This window comes from Talpa occidentalis, unplaced genomic scaffold (assembly GCF_014898055.3).
Source record: "Talpa occidentalis isolate TD23 unplaced genomic scaffold, MPIMG_talOcc4v2.1 talOcc4.11, whole genome shotgun sequence".
NCBI classification, from domain to species: domain Eukaryota; kingdom Metazoa; phylum Chordata; class Mammalia; order Eulipotyphla; family Talpidae; genus Talpa; species Talpa occidentalis.
In genome coordinates, this window is record NW_023601104.1 from 48,367,993 (window position 1) to 48,388,422 (window position 20,430).

At 37.1% G+C, this 20,430-nt stretch overlaps 1 protein-coding gene across 6 annotated transcripts in view; it reads left to right on the forward strand.

Moving 5' to 3' along the window:
* The window catches only part of ARHGAP5 (Rho GTPase activating protein 5), a 66,382-nt gene that overhangs the window by 10,599 nt on the left and 35,353 nt on the right, over positions 1-20,430 (forward strand). For all 6 annotated transcript variants that reach the window (XM_037503191.2, XM_054689723.1, XM_054689736.1 and 3 more), the window contains exon 2: positions 1,039-4,926. In XM_037503191.2, the coding sequence (XP_037359088.2) occupies positions 1,207-4,926 (3,720 nt within the window). In that variant the 5' untranslated portion in view covers positions 1,039-1,206. The remainder of the gene's footprint in view (positions 1-1,038; positions 4,927-20,430) is intronic.

Sequence of the window (20,430 nt, forward strand, 5' to 3'; positions counted from 1 at the left end):
ACTGGATATTTCCCCTGTCTGGTGAAATTTTGAGGTGGTGGAAATGATATATTACTTTTAATTCAGCCTCAAAAGAGTGTGAAGAATATCTAAAAACTTTTATGAGGTGATGACTCATTGCTTCCACATAAATAACCAAAATTAAGTGCAATTCTTACAAATTGTTTATTGTTGTTGATATATCAAATATTTCTGAGACTGTCTCAAATATATACTCCTAATACAACTCTTAGCACTATCAGAATGTGACCCTTGAGCTCTTTGTAAGTACTAGGAGAGGAAATAAATGTAGAAGAAACAATTGGACAAATTTTATGTCTCATATCTAAAGTCTCTTGAGGTTTTTAAGTTTTCATTTATTGTATTTTACAAAAGTGAACCTGAAGATATAAAATAAAAATTGATCCTTTACCTTAGTTTGAGAAACAATTGCTCTATGTAAGTACCATCATTATTTGTATTAACTTTCCATTTTATTTCCCTGTGTAAGAATTTGAGTATGCGTAATTGTTTTGGGCATACAGGTTGAAAGAATTTAACAGGAGTATGTTGAAACTTTCTGAAAAATTTTTTTAATTGTCAGATCTTACTAAATTCATATGAAATTCCATTTTAAGGAACAAGTTTTGGGGAAGCATGTATTAGAAATGTTATTATAAATTTTGAGGGAGTTGTTAATGGCAACTAGTAAAATTTATATAGTGTCTGGATACCAAAGGCAGGAAAATTGAGGAAGGAGAAAGGACTGCTTGTTTCCTAAAGCACATAGGAAGGAATAGGTACAAATGTGCATTGGTTAAAAGAAGCCTGTTTTCAAATTCATGAGACACTACATTCAATTTTATGTTTAGTTACTTTTATTATTAGATTTGCCTTAACTTTTGAGGTCATCTTGCATACTCTCTTTATGGTGACTTCTTAAAGTATATATAACATTGTTACTAACCTGCAGGGTGCTTTGTTATGAACATCTTTACTATGGACAACTTGATGTGTGAAATTCATAACTAAGATTTATCCTTTTTCTGCTCTTTCTAGGAAGATGATCTGTATGATTTTGAAGACCTTTCTACACAGAAATGAGAGGAGTACAAAAAACCAAATATAGTTCTGAAATACAGAATCTGTATTTTGAGATAATTTTATTTTCAGAATGAGAAGTATATCTGGTTACCTTTATGAATGTAGAGACATGAGAAGAGAGTTATGATGGCAAAAAACAAAGAACCTCGTCCCCCATCTTATACCATCAGTGTAGTTGGACTCTCTGGGACTGAAAAAGACAAAGGTAACTGTGGAGTTGGAAAGTCTTGTCTGTGCAATAGATTTGTGCGTTCAAAAGCAGATGAATATTATCCAGAGCATACTTCTGTGCTTAGCACCATTGACTTTGGAGGACGAGTAGTTAACAATGATCACTTTTTATACTGGGGTGACATAATACAAAATGGTGAAGATGGAGTAGAATGCAAAATTCATGTCATTGAACAAACAGAGTTCATTGATGACCAGACTTTCTTGCCTCATCGGAGTACAAATTTGCAACCATATATAAAACGTGCAGCTGCCTCTAAATTGCAGTCAGCAGAAAAATTAATGTACATTTGCACTGATCAGCTAGGCTTGGAGCAAGACTTTGAACAAAAGCAAATGCCTGAAGGCAAGCTCAATGTAGATGGATTTTTACTGTGTATTGACGTAAGTCAGGGATGCAATAGGAAGTTTGATGATCAGCTTAAATTTGTGAATAACCTTTTTGTCCAACTATCAAAATCAAAAAAACCTGTAATAATAGCAGCCACTAAATGTGATGAATGTGTGGAGCATTATCTTAGAGAAGTTCAGGCATTTGCTTCAAACAAAAAGAACCTTCTTGTAGTGGAAACATCAGCACGATTTAATGTCAACATTGAGACATGTTTCACTGCGCTGGTACAAATGTTGGATAAAACTCGTGGCAAGCCTAAAATTATTCCCTATTTGGATGCTTATAAAACACAGAGACAACTTGTTGTCACAGCAACAGATAAGTTTGAAAAACTTGTGCAGACTGTGAGAGATTATCATGCAACTTGGAAAACTGTTAGTAATAAATTGAAAAATCATCCTGATTATGAAGAATACATCAATTTAGAAGGAACAAGAAAGGCCAGAAATACATTCTCAAAACATATAGAACAACTTAAACAGGAACATATAAGAAAAAGGAGAGAAGAATATATCAATACTTTACCAAGAGCTTTTAACACTCTTTTGCCAAATCTGGAAGAGATTGAACATTTGAATTGGTCAGAAGCTTTGAAGTTAATGGAAAAGAGAGCAGAATTTCAGTTATGTTTTGTGGTGCTGGAAAAAACCCCTTGGGATGAAACTGACCATATAGACAAAATTAATGATAGACGAATCCCATTTGACCTTCTGAGCACTTTAGAAGCTGAAAAAGTCTATCAGAACCATGTGCAACATCTAATATCAGAGAAGAGGAGGGTAGAAATGAAGGAAAAATTTAAAAAGACTTTGGAAAAAATTCAGTTCATTTCACCTGGGCAGCCATGGGAGGAAGTCATGTGCTTTGTTATGGAGGATGAAGCCTTCAAATACATCACTGAGGCTGATAGCAAAGAGGTGTATGGTAGGCATCAGCGAGAAATAGTAGAAAAAGCCAAAGAAGAGTTTCAGGAAATGCTTTTTGAACATTCTGAACTTTTTTATGATTTAGATCTTAATGCAACACCTAGTTCGGATAAAATGAGTGAAATTCACACTGTTTTGAGTGAAGAACCTAGATATAAAGCTTTACAGAAACTTGCACCTGACAGGGAGTCTCTTCTGCTTAAGCATATAGGGTTTGTTTATCATCCCACTAAAGAAACCTGTCTTAGTGGCCAAAATTGTACAGACATTAAAGTGGAGCAGTTACTTGCCAGTAGTCTTTTGCAGTTGGATCATGGTCGCCTACGGTTGTATCATGATAGTACCAATATAGATAAAGTTAACCTTTTCATTTTAGGGAAGGATGGCCTTGCCCAAGAACTAGCAAATGAGATAAGGACACAATCCACTGATGATGAGTATGCCTTAGATGGAAAAATTTATGAACTTGATCTTCGGCCAGTTGATGCCAAGTCGCCTTACCTTTTAAGTCAGTTATGGACTGCCGCCTTTAAACCACATGGGTGCTTCTGTGTTTTTAATTCCATCGAGTCACTGAATTTTATTGGGGAATTTATTGGAAAAATAAGAACTGAAGCGTCTCAGATCAGAAAAGATAAATACATGGCTAATCTACCATTTACATTAATTCTGGCTAATCAGAGAGATTCTATTAGTAAGAATCTTCCAATACTCAGGCATCAAGGGCAACAGTTGGCAAATAAGTTACAATGTCCTTTTGTAGATGTACCTACTGGTACATATCCTCGTAAATTTAATGAAACCCAAATAAAGCAAGCTCTAAGAGGAGTGTTGGAATCAGTTAAACACAATTTAGATGTGGTAAGCCCGGTACCCATCAATAAGGATGTAGCAGAAGCTGACTTGAGAATTGTCATGTGTGCTATGTGTGGTGATCCATTTAGTGTGGATCTTATTCTTTCACCCTTCCTTGATTCTCATTCCTGTAGTGCTGCTCAAGCTGGACAGAATAATTCCCTAATGCTTGATAAAATCATTGGTGAAAAGAGGAGACGAATACAGATCACAATATTGTCATATCATTCCTCAATTGGGGTAAGGAAAGATGAACTGGTTCATGGGTATATATTGGTTTATTCTGCAAAACGGAAAGCATCAATGGGAATGCTTCGAGCATTTCTGTCAGAAGTTCAGGACACCATTCCTGTACAGCTAGTGGCTGTTACTGATAGCCAAGCAGATTTTTTTGAAAATGAGGCCATCAAGGAGTTAATGACTGAAGGAGAACACATTGCAACTGAGATCACAGCTAAATTTACAGCTTTGTATTCTTTATCTCAGTATCATCGGCAAACCGAGGTCTTTACGTTATTTTTCAGTGACGTTCTAGAGAAAAAAAATATGATAGAAAATTCCTATTTGTCTGACAATACAAGGGAATCAACCCATCAAAGTGAGGATGTTTTTCTGCCGTCTCCTAGAGATTGTTTTCCCTATAACAACTACCCTGATTCAGATGATGATACAGAAGCACCACCTCCATATAGTCCAATTGGGGATGATGTGCAGTTGCTTCCAACTCCTAGTGACCGTTCCAGGTATAGATTAGATTTGGAAGGAAATGAATATCCTATTCATAGTACCCCAAACTGTCATGACCATGAACGCAACCATAAAGTGCCTCCACCTATTAAACCTAAACCAGTTGTACCTAGGACAAATGTGAAAAAACTGGATCCAAACCTGTTAAAGACAATTGAAGCTGGTATTGGTAAAAATCCAAGAAAACAGACTTCCCGGGTGCCTTTGGCACATCCTGAAGATATGGATCCTTCAGATAACTATGCGGAACCCATCGACACAATTTTCAAACAGAAGGGCTATTCTGATGAGATATATGTTGTCCCAGATGATAGTCAGAATCGCATTATTAAAATTCGAAACTCATTTGTAAATAACACCCAAGGAGATGAAGAAAATGGATTTTCTGATAGAACCTCAAAGAGTCATGGGGAACGGAGACCTTCAAAATACAAATATAAATCTAAAACCCTGTTTAGTAAAGCCAAGTTATACTATAGAAGAACACATTCAGATGCAAGTGACGATGAGGCTTTCACCACTTCTAAAACAAAAAGAAAGGGAAGACATCGCGGAAGTGAAGAAGATCCACTTCTTTCTCCTGTTGAAACTTGGAAAGGTGGTATTGATAATCCTGCAATCACTTCTGACCAGGAGTTAGATGATAAAAAAATGAAGAAGAAAACCCACAAAGTGAAAGAAGATAAAAAGGTAAGTAATATTTATAAAGATGGTTATATTTTTTTCAAGATCTGTAATTTTTAAAAATAATAGACTTGATGTTAGTGAGAACTTAGGCTGCCTTTTGTCGTTCAGTAAATATAACTAGCTCTTTAATTTTCTGAAGGCAAACTTTCTGTTTCATTGCATTTTGTTTATTTGGGATAGAAGTTTTACATTCAGCATAAAATTCTAGGTGAATGTGTTAATTCTCTACAAAAACTCAAAGTGATTTTTTTCTGTTTGTAAGCTTCCCATTTGTCTGATTTTTCTCATTCTGCATTATTAATTTCATATCTCTCAAAGATACTAACAGTGCAATTAAACTGACCATTGGTAGTCTTGGAAACATTAAGTTTTCAGTGTCTTTGTAAATGGTGGTATGCTGTCTAACCGCATGCAGAAAGATCTGAAATTTGAATTGTAGCATCCTGACTAAATAACTTTCTGTCTTCCATATTTTCAATATTCATTTATTTGATAGTATTAAGCATTAGAAACCTAAATATGCTTGTCATTGAAGTTGTACTTTATTTGTATTAGATCTTTTTAGTGGTACTTTTGTGCCTTCAATTCTAACACCTATATTGACACTTGGTTGTATACAAACCTGTAAGAATTTTATGGTCTTAAAATTGCATTCATTTGGTTTTTATCTACATATTGGTAATTCATTAGTTAGGTGTCCATTGTTTTAACTGACACGTATTTTCCATGCTGACTGCTAGTTTTATCAAGCCCACTTAAAGATATGGTATTTTTAGTAAACTTATTCTAAAATAGTTTCCCCATATATAATAATTGTCTGCTAAGTGTGAGATGCAGTATTTCTTATATTATCATTAACTGTTCTCTGAATTAGGCATGTATCCTGTGATGAAGACTAATCTAACTCCTAACTAATGACCCATAAAAATATCATTCCCACTATTATCAATAGTCCTAGCTACATATTATATTGCCAAGATTGACTTCAATATGTTTCTATTAATTTGCTCTTTTATTAAAACTGCTCACTGCTTATTAAGAAATACAGGGCATTCACAGTCTACATTTTATTGCTTTTTGTGTGTTAGTTTCACTAATTTTGGTCACAGGTCTGCTTTATTGCTTTGCTAACTTTTGATTGTTAACTTTTTTTCCCTATCACAATCCCTCATATCCCCTTGTCCCTTTCTCTCCCTCTTGACCTTAGAGCCCTCACTAAGTTGATTAATGTCCTCCAAGAGTATTTTACTTGGTCAAATTGTCCATTATGTAAATGTCCAGTATTCTAACTTGCTTTACTGCACAGAATTACTTCAAACTACCTCCATTTTGCTGTAAATGGCAGTATTTCATCTTTCCTTGTGACTGAATTCTACTTCAGTGGGTGAATATACCACATTTCTTAGTTTAGTTTTGGTGAATTGTATGAATTTAGAAATTTGTCCTTCAAGTTTATCTAATTTACTGGTGTATAGTTGTTCATAATACTCTCTTATGATTCCTTGTGTATCTATGTTGTCTATGGTGTTTTCTTCTCTTTCATTTCTGATTCTGCTTACTAAAGTTTTTTCTCTCTTTTTTGTTATTCTAGCTAGATTCTTGTCTGTTTTATTGATTTTTGTGTAGTCTTATGTCTATTTTGTTTTATTTCCACTCATTTTTTCCTCCCTTTTACTGACTTTGTATCTTTCTTTATTTCTCTTTTTCAGGTTGCTTAACCATTAGATTGTTTGAGTGTTGTTTTGTTTGCTTCTTAACGTGGGCCTTCATTGCAATTACCTTTCCTTTCTTAAGACCATTTTTGCTGCATCCCATAGATTCTGGTAGCTTATGTACTCACTTTATTAGTTTCAAGTTGTTTCTTGATTTGTCTTAATTTCCTTTTGTTTGGTAGCTATTATGCACCATACTCTTTCATCTCTACGCATTTATAATTCCCCCCCTTTTAATAGATTTTTTTTAGCTTTTAGGGCCTTATGGCCCTAAAATCTGTCCATTGTTGTAAGTGGAGTGTTAAAACCCCTAGTAGTATTGCATTGTTTTCAGTCTTTTTACTTTTGTTAGTAATTGGTTTATGTATCCTGGTACTCCGTCATATAATTTGTACTGTTATTTCTTCTTGTTGTATTAGGTTGTTTGGTGTCTGTTTGTATCTCTTATTACCTTTTTAAATTATAAGTCTATTTATCTTCTCTAAGCATAGCTGTTCCTGACTTTTTGATTGCCATTGACTTGTCAGATTGCCTTCCAGCTTTTAACTCTTAAGCCTTTGTTAGTCCTTGCTGGTAAGGCAAAGGGGTTTCTTGTAAACAGTAGAACGTTCGACCTTGTTTTAAAATTCACTCAACCACTCTACTATAACTTTTGACTGGTGAATTCAAGTCAGTTATATTTAAAGTGATTATTGACATATAAATGATCACTGCCATATTCTTTTAACCTTTTCCTTTTTTTTTTTTTTTTTTACATCTTTGTATTTTGTTTAAATTCCATGTCCACTGTCCACTGCCTTATGTGTTACTTCTATTGATTTTTGTTTGAAGGCTTTGCTGAGGTTACTATATGACAAGACTATTTATGCTGCACATTGACAGGTCTGATCTCAAACTCTGGTGTCAAGCTTGTCCTGACAGGCTACTTTGTTACTCTCCTCTTCCAAATTGTATAATTAGGGTGTCTGCTGCTACTTATTTGTTGTTTTGTTGCTTTGTAATAATTCCTTCAGCACTTGGTGTTAACACATTCTTTCAGGTTTTGCTTTTCAGTAAAGCCCCTTACTCTTCAGTCTTGAATGTTAATCTCACAGGGTAAAGGAGTCTATAAGGACTTGATTTCTTCAAGTACTTTACATATCTCCTGCTCTTCCCTGTTTGCCGCTACGATTTCTACTGAAAAGTCCTCAGACAGTCTGGTATTCCTTATTAGGTTACTTTCTTTTCCTCAAGATGTTTAATATTCTGTTATTACAGTCACTTTCAGTGACTTTATTATGATGTGTCTTGGAGTCTGTCTGGTATTATTTTCTTTGAAACTCTTTGGGCTTCTTGTATCACAGTGTCTGATTTGGTTCCCAGATTGAGATGATGCTCAGCAATTATTTCCTTAATTAAATTTTCTCTTGAGATGCATTTCTTTTTCTTTTCTCCTTCTGGAATTCTCCAACATTACTTTTAAGCTCTCTGATTCTCTGCATTGCTTGCATTTGTCTGCTTTGAGGCCTTTTATTTTTTAATTTGGCTATAATGCTTTTTAGATCCATTAGTTCTGATTGTTACTGTCTCATGTATTTTTTCAGTCTTTATTCTGTTTCTGTTTTATAGCATCCATTGTTGGGGTTTTTGTTTTTTTTGTTTTGTTTTGTTTTTGTTTTTTTGAGTTCCATGTGTATTGTCATACTGTTACCTTGAACTCCTCTTCAGGTATATTCCATAATTCTGCTGGATTGAGACTTCACTCAGAATTGTTTTGCTCCAGCATTTATGATATGTTCTTCTGTCTCTTCATTTTTATTTCTATGGATTGTAATAGGGATAGATTTTCACATTGCTTCCCCTGTATCTGTTGAAGTGATTGGAGAATTGTTTTCTGCAAAGGGTAATGGGTAGAAAGAAACTGAGGTGGTGGGACACCAAAGGATCATATCCAGTGAGCATCAGAAATTCAAGCATTCTGCTGTACTGTGGTTATCAGTTGTGTGGTGATGATCCACTGTGCTTCTCTGGGCCAGCCCCTTATTCTTTGTGTCTCACATAATCTGTGTCAGCTTCCACCCAGTAGATTATGTTTGAGCACTGTGCACAGCTTGTATTTGAGATTGGGTCACAAGCTGGGAGTTGTTCTCTTTTCTTTTCCAATTGGATGTTTGCTCCTGTCATTAATAAGTGCTTAATAAAAATGTCCACTTGTTGTCTCAGTTATATCCCTGGGTTGAGGAGTGGCAGGTGTTTTAAATGGCACAGCTTCAGGCTGCAAGTAGTAGCTACTTCTATGAAGAGACGTAGGTAATCCAACCAGATTTTCCCTGCCAATTCAAACTCCAACTTTTCTGTATCGAGAGCTTCAGGCTCATGCCAGTAATCACTCTGCACCCCTGCTCCTTTAGTTCTCCACAGTATATCCTCTGTCCTGGCACCAGTTCTTTGCATTCCCTTAAGCAGTGCAGTGCTGGGTCTCCAAAGTCCCTGATGTGGATAGTATGTGCCATCATCAGCAGTTATTGAGATGATACACACAGCTGCCACCTCTCCCTCTCCTGGGTTTTACTGCCCGATATCACTGCCCATAAACACAGTTCTTTTAAAGTTTTCCTACCCTTTTCTTTGAGACCGTTGTTCCTGATAGGTGCTATAGTTGTCCATGTATCTTTTGGGGGTTGTTGACTTTGTTCTGCAGCAGTTTAGTTGTGATTATGTGGAGGAGGTGAACCCAGTGTCTTCATTCTGTTGTCATCTTGCCAGGCTCCACTTTTTATTGTATATAATTTCAACTTAAAGAATAGTTGCAGGTGTAGTAAAACAAAGTTTACAAACTCTACTCAGATTTACCAACTGTTTTCAAATTTGTTCCACTTGCAAGAGGGGGTGTGTATGTCAGAGAGAGAGAAAGAGAATTGGTTTGTTTTGAGCCCATTGAGATTAAATTGGGAGATGTTGGGCTTTTACCATTGAAGCTTTATTGTATATTTCCTAGGCATAATAGCAGTAGTATAGTTACCTAAATCTGGAAATTTAACAGTGATTTCCTATTATTTAAGCCAAAAAACTGTTAAAATTTTATTCCAATAGTATTCTTGTACCTGTCTTTTCTTGGTGTCAATCTTTTTTCACTTGTATTTAGGTGATGAATTAGTTTTGATTTGTGTTTTCAGATAATTTAGCTCACAATAGTCTCAGCTGTCTTTTAGAGTTGTTTTGGAATTGCCCTGCACGTTTCTATAACATTAATTTTTAGATTCATGAATTATACTTGAGCTCTTAAAAAATTGGAGAAAAGGTATTTTAGACACTTAAGTTTTTATCTGGTGTCACTTAAATGTTTGGCTTCTGGGTCTCTGGTCTTGAAAAGGTAAACATAGTTTACAGTGCAACTTCATAGATGGTTTTATTCCTTAGTTATATTTTAGAGCTTTGCATTTATATATGCACCCATGAAATGCTCTTGATCTCTGTTAAGGCTAACTAATCATGTAGGTCATCCTTGGTAATTTTCCTTTAAGCATTACATCAAGACTGGTATAGCTTTCTCTAAAAACTTCATAGTGTAAGCTGAACTTAATAATTGAAGCTGTCTTAAGTTTCAATTCAGTAAGCTAAGCAGTCACTAAAAACTCACTCAATACTTAAGTCTATACTAAAAGCTATTGAAGGATATAAAAATTTGAAGAGTTGCATCCCTTAAAGAGCTTAAATGTTTGCTTGAGAGACAATATTGTCCTGTGGTTGAGGCAACAAAAGGAAGCACAAGCACCAGTCTAAAACCAGACTTCTCAATATGAATCCAGGCTCTGCCACTTACTACTAGCTGTGTTGCTATGTGACCTCTCTGTATCTCTATCTAGGAAAATGGAGATGCTCATACTTCTTAGGGCTGCTATAAGAATAAGTTAATTCTTTAGAACAGTGCCTGGCACCGGGTAAATTTATTAAATAAGAGTGCATGTAATATGAAGGGAGTGTAAGATGAGAGATCACCACAGTAGTTGGATTGGGGAGAGGGAATGGTGGCAATGGGTAGAATGGGACAGATTTGAGAAGTACTTAATGCTTTTTTTTTTTTAAGATTTTTTATTTTATTTATACAAGAGCCGGGGTACAGGCCAGATGCACAGGAGGGTGAGAGGATTCACCAGAGACAGAGTGGGGAACAGAACAGGCAGACTGACGAAATACACTGCTGAGGGGAGCAGTAGGCAAGACAGGAGAGGTCTGCTCGCCATGTGGGTTGCTCCAAGGCCTGCCGGGATCAAACCGGACCCACAGAGGCTGCGGACAGCTTCACAGAGCTGTGCTCAACCGCCTGTGCCACCAGGGAGGCCCCAAGAAATACTTAATCCATTTGATTTGATGATATGGTGGTGTGAATGTGAGGGAATGGTAAAGATGATGAATGAGATACAAAAGATAGGTTTGTAGCTTGTGCAACTTTTATCAGCAGTAATACTATTCATGACAGCATTGGCGATTTATCTGCTTTGGAATTGGGAAGTGGAAATTATAACTTTGTTTTTTTAAGTTCAAGTAGAGATGTCAAGTAGTAGGTACACAGGGCCTCAGAGAAGAGATAGCTAGAAATACATTTGTGGGGGCCTCCCCGCTGGCGCAGCGGTTGAGCGCTGGGTTGCGAAGCTGCCTGCGGCCTCTGCGGTGCTGGTTTGATCCCCAGCTGCTCCCTGGGCACCGGAGGAGGGTCCCACATGGCACGCAGACCTCTCCTGCCGCCCGCTACTCCCCTCAGCAGTGTACTTCGGTCCTTCTGCTTGCTCTGCTCCCCGCTCTGGCTCTGGTGAATTCTCTCACCCTCCCGCGCTTCTGACTATACCCAGTGCATGTATAAACAAAAAACAAACAAACAAATAAATAAATAAAACATGCCTCTATTTAAAAAAAAATACATTTGTGGGGGACAGTGAAATAGAGATGGCAGTACATAAAATGATCTAGGGAGTGAATACAAGAGGGAAGAATGTTCAACATCCTGAGGAAGTGCCACTGTTGAATGGTCAGTACAGAAGGTAGATAGTAAGACTTCCATCACTTACCCTTTATTAACTGATTCTCACACTGGTAAATTAGGAATTGTAATGCTTTCCATGTAGTTGTGGTAGAAATTGGAACTATGTTTCAAGTACCTGGCATACAGCAGTGCTCAATAAAAACTTTCATAGTGTGTATCAGGACTGAAATATCCCATTGTACTCTGTGTTTCAGAACAGTCCTTTGTCCCATTTGCTAGATTAATTTCCTGAGTCATGAGGTTTCTGATCCCGAGTCCATATACTTTATTGCTTTATTCTTTTTTTTTTTTTTTATTTTTTTAAAGATTTATGTTATGCATGTAAGAACTGAGGTACAGGCCAGAAGTGTGGGGAGTGAGAGGATTCACCAGAGATAGAGTGGGGAACAGAACAGGTGGAATGATTGAAATACACTGCTGAGGGGAGCAGCGGGCAAGTCAGGAGAGGTCTGCTGCAACATGTGGGTAGCGCCCTGGCTGGGGATCAAACTGGTGCTGCAGTGGCTGTGGATAGCTTCACAGGTTGCGTCTTAACCCATTGCGCCACCAGGAAGGCCCTCTTTTTTGCTTTAATCTTTCAGGGGAAAAGTTACTGTTTACCTTCATTCTTTGATTCTAAAATGGTAGAATTCCTATAATCTAGGAATATTTTTCTCTGATTCTTTGGCACCTGCAAAACATAACTTTTGGGCATTAGTGGCATCTAAAGAAGGTGCAGATCTGTTTCTCTTAAACTGGACTTAGTGCCAGTCAAAGGTTTTATGCTTAACTGTCTTTTGTTAGGTACTCCAAAGTGAGTTTAGTATTAGTTGTAGGAGCAAAACCCCTAGGTAGTTCTTAATTGCAACCATCAGCATAGAGTTTATAATAATCAGACCCATTATACATGTAAATATTGCTACATAAATGATATCTCACAAACACCTGTACTATATTTCTTCCCTTTGTAAGAATATTTCAGCATATATAACCATGCTTACAGAAAAACATTCAAAAAGCTTACAGAAAATAACCATGCTTACGGAAAAGTAATAGAATGCAATTGAGGTTTAATTTATCCTATATAATTTGAACCAAAAACTTGGTACATGATTTAAGCTTTTTATTTTTTTTAATTAATTTTTTTTTTTAAGATTTATTTATTTGTTTATACAAGCACTGGGTACAGTCAGAAGCGCGGGAGGGTGAGAGAATTCACCGGAGCCAGAGTGGGGAGCAGAGCAGTAAGAAGGACCAAAGTACACTGCTGAGGGGAGCAGCGGGAGGCAGGAGAGGTCTGCGTGCCATGTGGGACCCTCCTCTGGTGGCCAGGGAGCAGCTGGGAATCGAACCAGCACTGCAGAGGCTGTGGGCAGCTTCGCAACCCAGTGCTCAATCGCTGCGCCACCGGGGAGGCCCATGATTTAAGCTTTTTAAAAAGCAAGGATTTGCAATCTGGTTCATTTCTGATGTGTAACAAATGAATATAAAAGCTCCTCCATCAAATGTTGCTAAAGCAGACATCAGTGATCTTGAGAAATTAACCTTTGGTTTAACGTCTGAAAAGTGACAGGTATTGCACTTTAAAAGCTTATAAATTGGCGCAGCAAAACATTGTTGTAATATTTTGCCAGTCTATAAAGTTCAGTAACTAACGGATGTTGAAAAGGGTGGGGAAAGCCTATATAATACTTGTGTAGCAATCAACGTTACCTGATTTAGTTAACATATTGCATGTGGATTATAAATCTGCACACATCAAAATCCAGATAATTTCTTGAATCTGAATTAACACTGTTCAGTTCTTCTGTTGAAGTCAACAAGGGAATTCCACACCCCATTTTTCTTAATATTGAGGATTAATATTGAGATGTATAGTTTTTTTGGAGTAATATGTTCATTTGATAAATGAAATTGGCTAGCTATTTATGCAAAAAAGGGATTTTTCTGCCCCAATTTTACATTCCAGAACTGATATTATATGGTATTCTTTACATTGTTAACATTTATGCAGTGACATGTGATGAGGTCTACTTGGGGTTAAATTTGTATTAGCACTCATATGCAGAGTATTTCCCAAAGTTAAAGAATGTGTGAGACTAGAAGTGACTCAAAAAAAAAAAAAGGCCCTTTTTGGAAGACTAGTACAAAACAGTTAGTTAGCCACAGTTAAAAGAAGTCTTTATTTTTTTATTTTTTGGGGGGGGGTTTGATTTCTTTATTTTGTTACTGTTATGTTTTTGCCATAGGGAGAAGTAGAAAGGAAAGATAAACCTCTATCCATCCCATTAGCTAATTATTTTCTCTGCCTAGTCTTTCTCCTCCTCCTTTTTATTCTCTTTTTCTCTTCGCAGTTTTCTTTTTTTTGTTTTTTTATTATAAATTTTATTTTTATATTCCCCATACAATTGCGACCCCCTTATTTTGACCCCAATCCCTGCCCTCCCCGCCCCCCACCCCCATAGAGTGTCTCTGGTTCATAGCCGTTTGTTGATTTTGATTTTTACTTTCTTATAGTTATTCTTTTTCCTGGTCCCTTATTTAAGTTTTCTAGATTCCTGCTATGAGTGAGACCATCCGGTATTTTTCTTTTTCTTTCTGGCTTATTTCGCTGAGCATGATCCCTACCAGCGCCATCCATGTTGCTCCAAATTGCATGTGTTTATCTTTTTTGAATGCTGAGTAATATTCCATGGTGTATCTGTACCACATCTTCTTGATCCAGTCATCTATTTTTGGGCATTTGGGTTGTTTCCAAAGCTTAGCTATTGTAAACAGTGCTGCTATAAACATAGGGGTGCAGGTGCTCTTTGGAATTGATGTTTCTTTGTCCTTTGGGCAAATACCTAGGAGTGGAATTGCTGGATCATATGGAAGCTCTATGTTTAGTAGGTCCAAAAATCTCCACACAGCTCTCCATAGTGGTTGGACCAGTTTGCACTCCCACCAACAGTGCAAGAGAGTTCCTTTTTCTCCACACCCTCGCCAACATTTGTTGTTGCTAGTTTTTTTAATATGTGCCATTCTCACTGGTGTAAGATGGTATCTCATGGTAGTTTTGATTTGCATTTCCCTGATGACAAGTGATGTTGAACATTTTTTCATATGCCTGTTGGCCATTTGCATTTCCTCTTCAGAGAAGTTTCTTTTTAGCTCTTCTGCCTATTTTTTGACTGGATTATTTTCTTTGTTTTTGTTGAGTCTCATCCGCTCTTTGTAGATTTTTGTGATCAGTCCTTTATATTAGTGTTGTGTGCAAAAATGTTCTCCCAGTCTGAGGGGTTTCTCTTTGTTTTTGTTACTGTCTCTGTTGCTGTGCAGAAGCTCTTTAATTTGATGTCGTCCCAGCTGTTTATCTTTGCCTTCACTATCACTGCTTTGGGTGATGTGTCTGTAAAGATGTCTTTGATGTGCCTTCTATGTATTTTATGGTTTCAGGTCTTTATAGAGGCATTTTTTTTTTTTTATTGTTTGTTTTGTTTATACATGCACTGGGTGCAGTCAGAAGCGTGGGAGGGTGAGAGAATTCACCAGAGCGGGGAGCAGAGCAGGCAGAAGGACCGAAGTACACTGCTGAGGGGAGCAGCGGGGAGCAGGAGAGGTCTGCGCGCCATGTGGGACCCTCCTCCCGGTGGTCGGGGATCAAACCGGCGCAGCAGAGGCCACGGGCAGCTTTACAACCCAGTGCTCAACTGCTGCGCCACTGGGGAGGCCCTATTTTATGGTTTCAGATCTTATGTCTAGTTCTTTAATCCATTTTGAGTTGGTTTTTGTGTATGGTGTGAGGTAGTAGTCAAGCTTCATTCTTTTGCATGTAGCAACCCAGTTTTCCCAGCACCATTTATTGAACAAACTTTCTTTGCTCCAATGCATATTCTTTGCTCCTTTGTCAAAGATTAGTTGACCATAAATCTGTGGGTTTATTTCTGGATTTTCTATTCGATTCCATTGGTCTGTGTGTGTGTTCTTGTTCCAGTACCATGCAGTTTTGATGATTATGGCTTTGTAGTATAGTTTGAAGTCTGGGAGTGTGATGCCTCCATTCCCTTCTTTTTTTTTTTTCAGCAGAGCTTTGGCTATTCGGGGTTTTTGGTGATTCCATATGAATTTCATCAATAATTGTTCTATTTCTTTGAAGAATGACGTTGAAATTTTGATTGGAATAGCATTGAATCTGTAGATTGTTTTTGGTAGGATGGCCATTTTAATAATGTTTATTCTTCCAGTCCATGAGCAGGGGATGTCTTTCCATTTCTTTGTGTCTTCTTCTATTTCTTTTAACAGTCTTTTATAGTTTTCTTTGTATAGGTCCTTTACCTCTAAAAGAAGTCTTTAAAAAAAAAAAGTAGTCCCGGCCTCCCCGGTGGCGCAGTGGTTGAGCACTGGGTTGCGAAGCTCCCCGTGGCCTCTGCAGTGCTGGTTCGATCCCCGGCTGCTCCCCAGCCATGGGAGGAGGGTCCCACATGGCGCGCAGACCTCTCCTGCCACCCGCTGCTCCCCTCAGCAGTGTACTTCGGTCCTTCTGCCTGCTCTGCTCCCCACTCTAGCTCTAGTGAATTCTCTCACCCTCCCTCACTTCTGGCTGTACCCAGTGCATGTATAAACAACAAACAAACAAATAAATAAATAAAAATACACGCCTCTTTAAAAAAAAAAAGTAGTCCCATGTAAATTATACCTAAAAAAAAAAAAGCCCCAAAGAGAGCCCAGAAAAGGGGAGACATTTTTTATTTTCAGTCTATTAACAATGAAAAAAGAAGTGCTGCTTGTGACTACCTAATTTGATTTCGTGGCCTAGTGTTGGAAAAAACATGCTTTAAGAAAATTAATGGAATGAGAAAATTGGTTCACATTGATAAACTTGCCCATTTTTAGCACGTCTATTTAAGGATGTATTTTAGTTAGTTTTTTTTTTTTTTTCCAGTGATGTCAACTCTTTTAAGATTGTAAATAGTGAGATGCTTGGTGAATTATATAGTGTATTACGACAAGCTGATTTTTTTTTTTTTTCATTTTGAGCTGCTTTTTTTAAGATTTTTAAAAATTTTTTTGTTTTTATACAAGAGCTGGGGTACAGGCCAGAGGTATGCAGGGTGAGAGGATTCACCAGAGACAGAGTGGGGAACAGAACAGGCAGACTGATGGAAAACACTGCTGAGGGAAGCAGTGGGCGAGACAGGAGAGGTCTGCTGCGCCATGTGGGTATCTCCCTGGCCGGCCGGGGATCGAACCTGCACTGCAGAGGCTGCAGACAGCTTCACAGTGCTACACTCAACCCGCTGCACCATCAGGGAGGCCCTTTAGCTGCTTTTTTAATTGCTTTTCTATCTTGTTTCCATGTCCTGAATCTTTTATGTTCTTATTTATATGAGCACGTACCAACTTCTATTCTCAAATACACCATCAGTCCCTGTTTTTTCTCTTTATTTTTTTTTGCTCCATTCTTACCTAAACACCACTATTTGATGTCTTAGAAGATTCCTCTACTTTAGCTATTGTAATAGAATTTGGTGCCTTTTATAAAGTTTGAGGAAGAATACCCAAATAGTAGCAATGTTTTCTCTAAAAAACTGAAGAGAGGGCCTCCCCGGTGGCGCAGCGGTTGAGGGCTGTGCTGCGAAGCTGCCCACAGCCTCTGCAGCACCGGTTCTATCCCCGGCTGCTGGCGAGGGTCCCACATGGCGCGCAGACCTCTCCTGCCATGCCTGCTGCTCCTCTCAGCAGTGTACTTCATTCCTTCTGCCTGTTCTGCTCCCTGCTCTGGCTCTGGTGAATTCTCTCACCCTCCTGGGCTTCTGAATGTACCCAGTGCTTATATAAATAAATAAATCTTAAAAAAAAAAAAAAACTGCCGAGAATAGATGTGTGTATATAATGAGTCACAGGATGTTTATTTAATGCTAGCAATTAGGGAATTGGATACAACTCTGTAGTAAATCTGAAGTTTAGAATTATTTGACTTCTGACTTCCAGAATCTTAGTCTTTATTAAGTAAAGTGCCGCCTAAGAATACTATTATCCAAACAGTGTCAACCAACATTTTGTCTTGATCCATAATTTGTTCTTTCAGATGTAAAAGTAATGAAATACATGAAAATATGTCTGTATTGAACAGTTGTTTGTCTATATCAAAATGTATAACTTATAGGGTAAGTTTGTTTTTCATTTTTAGTGTATATCCCCTAACCTCTTGACAGGGATTTAAGAATAAGTGTTCACATCTGAGAGGAATCAAGGTTTAGAAATAATTTTAATTGAGGCTAAATTAAAATTAAATACTAAAAATTTTACCTATAGAATTATACAGACCAGATGGAGTTGGTTGTACTTTGTTGGAACAAGGTAATTTAACAAACTATTAAATCACTTAAAAGTTTTAGCTTTTCTATTTTTCGCTTATTTGGGGGGAATGTATTAGTTATATTTGACAGTTGATATATGCAGGGTATTCACTGTACAGTAGTATCTTAAAGACACTTCCTTAGTGAAGACACTGAGGGTGTTTTGGAAAAGAAGCATGTTCAGAAGAATAGAAAGGCTTTGCCAGACCCCTCAGCCAGCATCTTTTCCATTCTCTGCCTTGAGTTGCATCCTGTATTCACTTCTAACCAGTAAATTTGTAGCAGGGAATACAATTATGCTACTGAATTTAAGCCTGAGCCTTTATCCCTAGAACTCTGGGTGAGGTTGGCTCCCAGCACCCCCCCCCCCCCATTAGGGTAGTTTCTAAGGGACAAACACCAAAGTATCTATTCAGGCAAGATTCATCTTAGTTCCATGGTCTCCATGATCTCTATGGCCTAGAATAGTAACAATTCCTATAGCTTTCTAATTGGCTAATTGACTTAATTGTTATATTTCTTATTGATTAGTTCTTTGTGTTCCTAAAATTTCTCATAAAGTTAAAATTGGTTTCTTCACTAGCATTTTTGGTGCTAGCTATTTCAGTAATGGTGTTATGTAAGTGTAGGTATTTAGTGTATTTCTGCCTATATTTTGTTTTTTGCCTTTTAATTTTTTTAGTTTTATGCTGTCCATTTAACCGTGACTTATCACTTTTCAAATTCACATCAGAATGTAAAATTAGGTGGTCAGTTTTAAAGTATATTTCTGTTCATTTGTTTCTAGTGAGAATTTAAGTGATTGTATCAGTGGTGTTCTGTTTTTGCTAAAAGTACACATAAAATTTCTTCAGTGTGACTCTCTTAGCATACATAGCAGTAAACTGAATGTTTCACTTAGACTGGCATCACACCAATTATAGAAATTACTCTTATTTCTGCTGTAGATGGCGGTAATTAACTCCTGTGACAGACTGTTGTGATTTTAATTTTATATTAGTGAATAGTTGTTACTATTGCAAGACTTACAGTTAAGTTTATAAGATTGTCAGTTTTATATATTCCAAAATATGTCCCACTCAATCCTAGAAGAGTTACTTCTGTGTAGACTTTTATGATTTCTAACTTTGTAATGTTTTTTTGTCATCTCAGCTGATATGAAAGAGTCCTCAGGTAACCGTCTTAATCTTTGACTATTTAAGAGAAACCCCAGCAGGAGAACTTCTTTTTCACAAGTAGTAATTTTTTATATATTTAATTTTTAGGACAAACTGTAAGTAAGGGTTTGACAAAAGTTAGATTGTATTTAACTTTGTCCAAATAAAAGGTACACTTTTTGCATACTTTGTATAAAGTTAATTGTTTTGGAAATTACTTTTTGGAGACTTTAATCTTTGAAAATCTGAGGAAAGGTTTGGGTATTTTCCCAGGAAAAATGAACTTGCGAAGTTTTATTGAGGCTTAAGAGGGGTTTCATGTATTTGCTAAAGTTGTGGACCCTAGCTTAAGAATCTCTGTTGATAGGAGGAAGAACCTCACTGATATTTTTCTGTATTCTTTGTGACCTAAGCTATGCATTTAAAATTTTTAAAAAATGTTTTATTCAGTATTTTATAGTGTTATGCTTTAAGAAGTTTTTCAAGACATGCAGTCTGCAATACTCTAAAAACAGAACTCCCATTTTAAATACCTAAAATTCTATCTTCATTTTATGGTTATCTAGTTGGTAAAAATGATCAACTTATTATGCTCATAATTTGTGGGTTAGGGATTTGGATAACACTCAACTGGATAATTCTTCTAATCTCTGTTGTACCAACTGTGTTCTGGGAGGTGTTGCAGACATTGGATGGGAGCAGCGGCACGATGTAGCAATGCCTCCACTGGAGCCAGGCCGCCTCTCCTGCTCCTCTCATTCAATGTCTGCAACACCTCCCATAGACGTCGGCTCCACCCAGCGAGCGTCTGAGTGGGGACAGTGGCTCTTAGTCCTTGCTTCAGTAGGCCATTATACCTCTCTATAGTACAAACCTGGGTTTGAATCTCACTGTCTTTCATCTGTTTGACTTTTCAAAGCTTCACACTCTCTGTATTTATACAACCCATTTGTCCAACCATACCACCCTGAGGTACACAGTAATGTGTAACAGTAACACAGTATTTAAATATCCAAACCATAAGACTTAAAATAGTTATTACACTGATACTGATATTTATTACAGTGTGATATTGAAAAGTAAAATTCATGACTCTAATCCCATGGAACTGGTAAGCTCTGATGGGCAACCATTAGGGTAACAGAAAATACCTAACAAGTGAGATGAAAAGCAGAGAGAGAGAGACAGTACTTCTAAGAATGAAATGCTGTATATAATAAAAACTTATTTTCATTTGAATATAATTAGATGTATATACATTTGAGAATGTTGGGAAGAAATCCACCCATTCATAATTC